This window comes from Charadrius vociferus, unplaced genomic scaffold, assembly GCF_000708025.1.
Source record: "Charadrius vociferus isolate BGI_N301 unplaced genomic scaffold, ASM70802v2 scaffold34, whole genome shotgun sequence".
NCBI classification, from domain to species: domain Eukaryota; kingdom Metazoa; phylum Chordata; class Aves; order Charadriiformes; family Charadriidae; genus Charadrius; species Charadrius vociferus.
Window position 1 is genome coordinate 1,854,219 of NW_009647989.1, and position 9,696 is coordinate 1,863,914.

Genomic DNA, 9,696 nt, shown 5'->3' on the forward strand with positions numbered 1-9,696 from the left:
GCCACGAGCAGGCCCGGGGTGCGGGGCAGGAGCGGGCTGGCAGCCAGCGCCCGCCGTGGGCCACCCTGGAAGAAATGACCCGCCTTTCCCGCTGAAGCGATGCTGTGCCTGTGTGGATCCCTGCCAACCTGCTGCCCCGACCCGGCCATTCTGCTCCGTCCCCAACTCCCTGTGGCTTTTGGCCGAGGCGTGGCAAAAAAAAAGCTGGGTCTCTGTACCGGTTAGCGAGCGGAGGGGCAATGTCCAGAGAGGTCATCAGAAGCGTTATGCATCAGCTCCGCAACTACACTTCTGCCAACAAAAGTTCGCTGCAGCCAGCCCCTAACTACCGTGTTCTCTTCTTCGGTACACAGAATTAGGCTGCTTTGGATAAAACCGCAGTACTGTTACTGTCGCTGACACCAGGGGGAAGCCTTGGTGAAGAGACAGGCTTGTATGGAGCTGCCAGGCAGAAGCAGTTTTTTCTGTGCATAAACATGCAGCACGCCACTTTTCTGGTTTATCGGTGTCTGAGATGTACTCATTTTATGGAATTCTTACAGTGTAATTCATGACAGCTCTCAGTAGGATGATTGAGATAAAAATTGTTATCCATTTCTTCAGCTTGTTAAATCTTTACTGTCCGGACGCTTAAATACAGCTACAGTTTGGTTTGCCCTTTTCCCCCCCCTTGTCTGACAGCACCATGTCTGGATTTCCTGATTTAACTTGAAGTAAATATCTAAGTTACGTTTGTGACGCTTTATGTTAGATTTCAGGCATCATTCAAATGTCTTGCCCTCTAATTATTCTTTAGGATGGAGATAACCTATACATTAAACATCCATAATAAACAGGATCATTTAGGTTGGAAGGGACCCCTCGAGATCATCTAGTCCAACCCCCTCAGGTTGCCCAGGACCATGTCCAGTCAGCTTTTGAATATCTCCACAGATGGAGGCTTCACAACCTTTCTGGCCAACCCAATCCAGTGTTTGACTGCCCTTACAGTAAAAAAGTGTTTTCTTGCGTTCAGATGAAATTTCACATTTTTTAATTGTCAGTGGATGCTACTGAGAAGTGTCTGGCTCCCTCCTCTTCATTCCCACCCATCAGGTATTTATATACATTCAGCCTTCTCCAGGTTGAACAGTCCCAGCTCTCTCAGCCTCTCCTTACATGAGAGATATTCCTGTCCTGCAGCCATCTTTGTGGCCCTGTGCTGGACTCCCTCCAGTAAGCCCATGTCTCTTTTGTACTGGGGAGCCCAGCAGAGAAAACAACGCTCCAGGTGTGGCCTCACCAGTCCTGAGTAGAGGGAAGGATTGGCCCCCTTGACCTTCCAGCAAGGCTCTGTCTAATGCAGCCCAGGATCATGTTGGCTCTTGCCACAAGTCAACTGATGTAAACTCTTTTTGGTAAGAAAATGGACTGATGTGACAGCTTAACAAAGCTAACTGTGGTTAAAAAAGAGAAAGTGGGTAGCTGTAGCTGGGGCAAGTATGTCTTACAATTCTGAATCATAGAATCATAGAATGGTTTGGGTTGGAAGGGACCTTAAAGATCCCCACCCCCCCTGCCATGGACAAGGACACCTCCCACTAGCCCAGGTTACTCAAAGTCCCATCCAGCCTGGCCTTGAACGCCTCCAGGGATGGGGCATCCACAACTTCTCTGGGCAACCTCTTCCAGTGCCTCGCCACCCTCACAGTAAAGAATTTCTTCCTAATATCTAATCTAAATCTTCCCTCTTTCAGTATAAAACTGTTACCCCTCATCCTATCACTGCACTCCCTGATAAAGAGCCCCTCCCCAGCTCTCCTGTAGGCCCCCTTCAGGTACTGGAAGGCTGCTATAAGGTCTCCCCAGAGCCTTCTCTTCTCCAGGCTGAACAACCCCAATTCTCTCAGCCTGTCTTCATAGGAGAGGTTGCTCCAGTTCCGCTGAATACAATGTTCAGTTGTAAGGCTGTTTTACTTCTTTATTTGATAAGACCTTCCAGGACACTCAAAATGGCAGCCCTGTGACTCTTTCTATGCATATTCTGTGTAGGTAGCAGAGCTGGACTGGTATGGGAGTAGCACCAGAGTCTCGGTGTGCCTGTGGGCTTGAATTGCTGTGTAAGAAGCTCAAAAGAAGAAAAAAGCTCCTTAGGTGGCAGCTGTGGAATGGTATGGGAGTAATAGGGATTTAAATGACTGGCAATAATGAAGATAAGTCATGCTGGAAGGCCAGTTAAAGCTTTTTCAGCTTTATCCTGCATCTCTGCAGCCTCTGGGATCGTGTCAGTGGGGAAGAATGCACTGCATGTCTGGAACGCAGCTCCGTCTGCTCTGGCGGTGCCTGAGCTGGGCTGGAGTCCCGCTTTCCCTTTCTTGGTTGTGGACGCTCTGCACGGGGGGTAAAAGGCATGAAATAGATCATTAGAAGAATCCGCAGTGTTGCCTCCAGTGTGTGGGTAGAGTTTCTGGAAGCTATCATGTGCAAAATCAACTTTCGCAATAAAGCTGTATTTTAGTTTCGTTGTTACTTTGGTTGCACAAAAAGATTGGTGTCTCAGAAGACCATCTGAAAGCCCACTGGGAACTATTAGCATACTGACTACATACCTACAAATGTAAACAAATACTCAGCTGGAATAAGGATACTTAAAAAACAGAATCTGTTTATTGCTGGGGTAAATGAGCTGCTTTCTCGCTTCCCTGAAGAAGACATTTTATTTTCTCTGTGGCAGAGCGCAGGATGCTGTGGTTCAGTACCACAGATTAGAGATTATGCCCTATTCGAGTTAGAAGGAGCAGGACAGAAATTCTTCATTAAAGTGATGGTGGTGGTGGTTGAATATGCTTAATGATAAAGAAGGTATAAAATTCTTTCTGAACTCCACAGTTTAAAGTAGTCCTTGGTTTTAGGCATATCTGTACGACAAAGCCACAAGGTTCATACAAAAAGCAACGACAGCAATTAAGGAACTGGGGGGGATTGGTCTGGGAGAAGGTTTGCAATAGAGGTAGGATGACTGTGGCACTTGGACTGGAATGCGACAGAGCTGGCCTCAGTTCTCTGCTCCACCCCAGACCTCCCAAAGGACCCCGGGGCAAATCGCTTCTGGCAGGAGACAATAACCACTCACTTGCCTTTGTTGCAGCACCTAACTCAGAGGTGACAGCCACCCAGGAGGCACTCAAGACCTAGAACTAGGTCCCTGCTTTCCCTGCACAGGAAACAGGGGAAGATAGACAGACAGCCGGTGACCAAAAATGTCTGCGTGCTAATGAGTGAGTGAGTGATGAGGGATGTAAGTCTTAACATCCTGCTCTTGCTCAGCAGGTACGCACCTGCTGCCGCTGGGAAACCAGAGCCTTGTCCCACTTGGGATCTGCAGCTCTGAGTTGTCAACGAGAAAAGTGCCAATATCTGTTTCTAGGCAGGACTAACTAGGACTTGTTCTTTTCTTTAGCTGCCAAAAGATGTGTTGAGACCAACAGCTACATTTTGTAAAATGGCCTATTGTTTAAAATACCCGTCACTCTGGAGGCTTGGGTCCGCTGTCTTCCTCAGACTGAAGATTCAGGCTCCCACCTGCCACAGAGTGCCCCAGCTGCAGTGAGAGCCCGCGGTGGCAGAGGAGGGACGCTCCTCTCATTCAAGCTGTGCTGCTATGGAGCAGACAGCTAAGGGAGAGCAAGCGTAAGGGCAGACCTACTGGTTGGGGTGTGGGGAGAGGCGTCCTAGGGCCTGTTTCCCACCCCGAGGCTTTGTTCTGTATTTTATCCTTTGACTGTTTAATGGAAAATACCTAAAAAAATGCCTCCATCAGGGACTGAAATGCAGCATTCCTTCTGCAAACCGATTGCCTAAACCACGAGGTTATGGGGTTCGTGCTTTCTCTCCTATTGTTTGGATGCTTATTCTTTTATTTCACAGAGGCGGACGGACTGAGGCTGGGGAGATGCTCCCCGGTGCAGCCTATTAGGTTTCCCACTGGTTAGGGGGTAGTGCTGGGAGGTGGGGATCCCCTGAGGAGGAGGGAAATGTTGAACACGTGTTACTCTCCTTATGTGAAGATATTTTAGGCAATTAGGCTCTTATGGAGCAAATGGGTGGCAAACCTGCCCAGAGGCTTTGCAGAGAAAGCAGCCAGTCTTGCTGGTTTGTACTGCTCTGTGTACACGGGGAGAGGGTCGCAGCCCCCGGTGATGCAGGGTGTTTGCGAGGGGGATGCTCGGGCCCTGATGGTGACTGTCACACGGGACCAGGTGTCCAGTTGTTTCGATGGCCTGTTCCAGGCCTGCCCTGAAGCAGAAATGTAGGTGTGCAGAGAAGGGCAGCAGCTGAACAGAGGCTGTTTGGATTGCAATTTTAAATATAGGCTTCACAATTCTACCTTCTAGTGACATCTAGCCCATTTTTTTTTCCCCATGGGCCTCCTTCATCTGCACAGTGGGAATAACACTAGATGTTTCCCACAGCAGTAGTGAGAGATTATGTTTTTCCAGACAGCGTGAGGATCAGGGTCGCTGAGGTATTGCGATAGTGAGAGGTCCTGCTTGATATTTTGCTCAAATGCTTGCTAAGTCACCAGGATGTGAACTACTGACTAATAGCAAGAAGGTGTGAACAAGTTTGCTGAGAAGAGATAAGACAGTGATAGGATGTAGTGCAGTTTCTGCCAACATATTTTCATGCATGTATGTCCCAGAAATCAAAGCAGAGAACAAAACAGAGAAACTGTTCCCTGACTGTTGTGTGGTGTCCCAAGGCAGGGCAGGAACACATTTTAATGTTTTATTGGTGAGATGTATAACCTAGTGGCTGTAAGTCCTCAGAATATAGAAAAGGTTAATTTTCTGCTTGCATTTTCAGTGGATTTAAATTGCTGACATTTAAGTCTACCTAAAACGGCCTTATAGAGCATCCTTCCCTGTACAAGAACTAATCATCCAACTTTATCCCTCGCCGTGGCTGACTTCTCTACTGGCTGCAGCACTGAACACATTTTCTCGGTGCATGCTGGGCAACGTTCCGATTACCTGTTTGTCTCAGGATATGCCCTAGACTCTGTTAATCTAGGTTTATTATGCTAAGACTTTCCCAGCAGCTTAGAGCTAATGCAATGGATTTTAAGGGTTTACACAGTAGCAACTCTTTCAGTAGCCAGTCACCTCAGCGCTTTGATTAATTCAACAGGATTAAACTTTCTTAGTATTTGGCTACTGTGGGGGTCGGCGGGAATCTGTCCTACCCCAACGTCGTACAAATACATTTCTTGTCATGGTCTGAAAATCATACCTGCGTTCTGGTTCCTTAACAAAGTCATTTTAGTTCAAGCTGTTCCTTCTCCCAGCCCTTAGCGTCACCCTTTCTTTATTCCTTGCCCTCTCCATTATTTCCCTGATAAAACAGTCAGTGTGATTCCGCTGGGCAGATCCTCCATGGATGTACGAATACTTCTTTGAAACCAAGTTCATTCAAGGTTGCAGATCAGTTTCCTTTCATTGTCTTGTGGGACTCCACTCCAAAACCAGATGCTGGCAGCACTGAAGACATGAAGCAGTCCCAACATAGATTTGAGAGGCTTTTGGAAGTGTGGTTGACATTCTGGCAGGCAAGACAGACCCATGTTGTCTGAGCACAGATGTGCTTTTTGCCCCTGTACCGACAGACAGTGATGCAGGGGCAGGTACTGAGGTCTCAGCAGCCAAAGATATCAACAGCTGTGAAAGAAAAACGGTTAATTTGTTGGGAAAGCGTTATTTCAATTTCCGTGCCTGAAAATAGTGAGTATGGCAGAGTGATGGAAACAGTTTACCCCTGACTGGGAGATGTGAGCTTGAAGCAGATTGTCCGCTGCTTCTGTTCTTGGCAGGGGAAGGGGCAGTCACCGAGCTGCAAACAGCTGCTTCCAGAGACAATTTCATGAGGGCTGATGTCAGGGCCTGGCTAAAGGATGGCACGTTAGCTACAAACCCATGAGCCTAATACAAAAAAGCCGTCTTCAAATTTCAGCATACCAACTGCCAGAGACTGTTAGGCCACACGATTGCAAGATGCGTCTTGTGCTGCACATGAGGAAGGTGATCGTGTTGCAGCATCCTGGTGCCCCTCCTCTGGTGGGGTGGGAATGGGGGGGGACCATATCTACAGCCTAGAAAGACCAGGTCACATAAGCTGTAGCCAGTTTGTCGAAGTCCGTACCACCTAAGCAGAGGAAATACCAGTACGTGTGCTTAAAATTTCAGACACCCCTACTACCAATATTTTGAACTCTATTCAACTACTCAGAAGCACAGGCGAGGCCTTGCTGGTGCTGTTAACACCTCAACTTCACTGAGGGATGCAGTGCTGTAGTGCCAATGGAGTAACGTTAGCAAGGCTGGAGCCCACACACCGCCACCAGTTTGTGGTGTGAGCAGGGATGAGCCACCCATTTCCTTTCTGTCTCCTAAATCCAGGAATTCTTACACCCAGCCGGGGTTTTGTGTGAAAGCTGGTCACAGAGTGCAACACTACCACAGCTCAGTAAAAGGATTTTGTAAAGACTTCTGGAACCTCCAAGCATGAAGTTGCAGAGGGGTCTCACCGGAATCATTCCAAATAATTTGGCTCCATTCTCAGGGCTGCAGCAGGCCTGGGCCCAAGGTGATGGCCCGAGATGCACTTATGCTTTGTCCGGCCTTATTTCAAAATAACATGGGTCATTTCTCCAGACAGTAGTCATCTAATTCCCCAACAGATATTCCCCCCACCCCCTGGTATTACTGTTTAAATAAAAAAGTAAACAGTATGCATAATAAAAAGTGTATCATCACATCTTCTGGGAATGGGTACAACCCACAGAGACCTTCAATTTATTTGACAGTGAAAATGTCCTTTTCCAGGTGCAGCAAACCAGGGACAGGGCGGCTACTGTGGAAGAGGAAAGAGGGTTATCAAAGCAAGGGCAACGGGTGCTCTGAAACAAACTTCAATACAGATTATCTGCTCATGCCTGGAATCATCCTCTCTGCTGTTTCAGTTTTTAAACAGATATCCTATGTTATGGACATTAAAACACAGCAATGGAATCAGCACTTCGTATCTTTGAAGAGGATGGTCCCATTTGTAGCAACATAGTAGTGATGTAGCTGAAAATTGGCCCACAGAGGAGCTTGCAAGCGGATTAAATGCTGATGCGGCTGCAAGTCCTACATTACTGACAATCCACATCAACCCCTCCAGGCTTTATGGGTATCATGGGTTACAACACAGAAAACTCAGCTTCAGCTCAACTCCAGAACTTGTTAACAATGCAACTACAGGTAAGTTACATGAACATCAGCTTCAACCTCTGAAGACAAACTAGGGTGAGTATAGTCTGGCCTTGTCTATGTACGAAGCTAAATGGTGCTTACTTGCACACCCTCTGTGAACACATTATTCAGCCCACAGGAGAACACAGGTCTTGGTGACTCCTGGAAAAAGTGTGGCAGCAGACATTAGCATCCCCTCTCTCAAATACAGTATGCAGGTACTGTCAGGTCGGCATATACCACAACACACTCCCGTGATTTTTATTGTTTTATTTATTTATGAACATTTATTATTCCTGACCTACTCAAGGCCAGGAACAAACCAGAAAGCTGTGCTGAACCCCAACCCACCATGTACATCTTCCTCAGGACTTAGCCCTGCCCTGGAGAACAGAGGGCAATGCTACCGACAGCTGCAGGAGCTCCTTGTGAATCTGTGCGTGAATTCTCTGCTTCTGCAGTTGTTAGTTCAAACTAAAAACTGCCTTTGGGACTGGAGAGTATGTGGTTGTATCTAAAAACCACTTGAAACACATCATGAAGCACTAATGAATATTTTTGTTTCTAACTCTGTGTTTCTTAAAAAAGGGCAGGAAACGCACCGGTAACATGAGATGGCTGGGAAGGGATTAGCTGCTTCCCTTTGCTGATTTTTAGGCACATACGTGTGTGTGTGTGTGTGTGTATACTTTGTGATTTATTAAAGCTCCCAAAGGAGTTGTTCCAAAAGCTGGCTTCTTTTGACTGTCCATACAAAGATGGTCTGGAGGTCTCTGGAAAAATTTATGATGTCAGAAGATATGATATCAAAAGAAGTGAGACATCCAATGCTGAGCATGGGAATGGTGGAGGAATTTTTCATAGATGGTTCAAAATACGGTGTTTGTTTGTTTGCATAGCTCTAGTAACTAATTTTGTTGTGTTTTTTAAGGAATAACAAGGATATTGTTCCTAGAGATGTGGATGTATCAGGAATGGTTAAAAATTATATGAGTCATTAATTTAAAGCAGTCAGAAAGCTGTGGGAATTCCAACATCTTTCAACAAGAATGAAAAGGTTAAGGGAGAGGGAAATTTAATTGCAATTACTGTAATTTCAATTAAAAAAAATGCATTCATTTCAGATTCTCTTTGTTGTGTTTGTTGTTTTAACTAAATAGGATTAAAGAGTTTTACTATACAAATGAATAAAGTCTAGAGTTGTTATCACAAGAAATTTTTAATATGGTTTGTGACAAGCAATATCAAAGTTATCAACTCTCAAGCTTCATGTTCTGAAACCAGACAACTCTCAGCAACAAAAAAAGTTGTGCACTGATAAACATAGGAGGCATATTGTATTTTTTAATTAAATATGAAAACATGAGCTGTGTACATTATTTTTTCCCTAGAAAACACAGCAATTTCAAAAGTTTATCATAAAATATTTTAATGAAATGAGTGAACCAGCAAACACATGCACTTGTGTGCCTTCCCCCCTCCCAAGATAAACGTGATAAAAGAGACATACGCAAATGTAAAAGTTAACAGAACAAGTGGCGTTTTGTTGTTGTTTGGTTCTTTTTGGAAAGGATGGAATGTAACATTGTGCTCAACCTTCTATGTCACAACAAAAAATATTTGGTGCAATATTTTAACAGGTTCTTTTTAGGTTTCAATCTGGTGGAGAAAAATACCTTTTTCTATAATAAAATATGTCTGTTCTTTTTAAAACGTAACTTTTTTTGCACAAAATAATTTTGTAAACTGTCATTTCAAGGGCAAGGTAGGCGGTGCCATGTCAATGTCCTCCCCCCCCCCACTTAAAAATGTGATCTGTTATCTGAAGCAAAACAGGGAAACACAAAAAAGAGCGGAGCAGAGGCTGCTTTGCAAAGAGAAAGAAGGGCGTGTCGGACGGGGGAGAGGGGAGGGAGCGTGTGGTGGGACAGAAAAAAAGTTAAAGGTCACTTTCGCCGTAAAGCGCCGTGGAGAAGGACATGTAGTCCAGGGCACCGGGTACAGCATCACGGCCATTGTAGGGTGCCATTCTCGCAATGCAATATTCAGCCTGATCAGGAGGCAGCTCCCGCCGCAATTCATCCACAGTGATGTAGTTCTGCAGTGAGGACAAACGATAAGGCAGTCATTACTTTCAAAAAACTGACCTTCCTCAGAGGGACAACCACCCACTGCCCCCCCCTCCCAGGGCAGCGGACAGTGGTCAGGGACAGGACCCCAACAACTAGACTAGTACTGCACACCCACACAGGGAGCTCTCTGCACATACGCCTTGGGAGGAAATGCAGTCACTCTCTCTACTATTTGCCCAATAAAACGTTTTTACAATGGAGAGAAAGGTTGTTTTTGTAGGAGAGATGCTGGTGCACCTGAAGAAAAGACCTGGAGGTAAGTACGGTAAATTGTTAGTGTAAGACTGCACCTT

General features: G+C 45.8%; 1 protein-coding gene across 2 annotated transcripts in view; it reads right to left on the minus strand.

Annotated features, from left to right (window-relative positions):
* Nucleotides 1–8,471: 8,471 nt before the first annotated feature.
* ACTN1 (actinin, alpha 1) overlaps nt 8,472–9,696 on the minus strand; it is a 48,412-nt gene continuing 47,187 nt past the window's right edge. For both annotated transcript variants that reach the window (XM_009883489.1, XM_009883488.1), the window contains one exon: nt 8,472–9,369. In XM_009883489.1, coding sequence (XP_009881791.1) covers nt 9,211–9,369 — 159 coding nt within the window. In that variant the 3' untranslated portion in view covers nt 8,472–9,210. The remainder of the gene's footprint in view (nt 9,370–9,696) is intronic.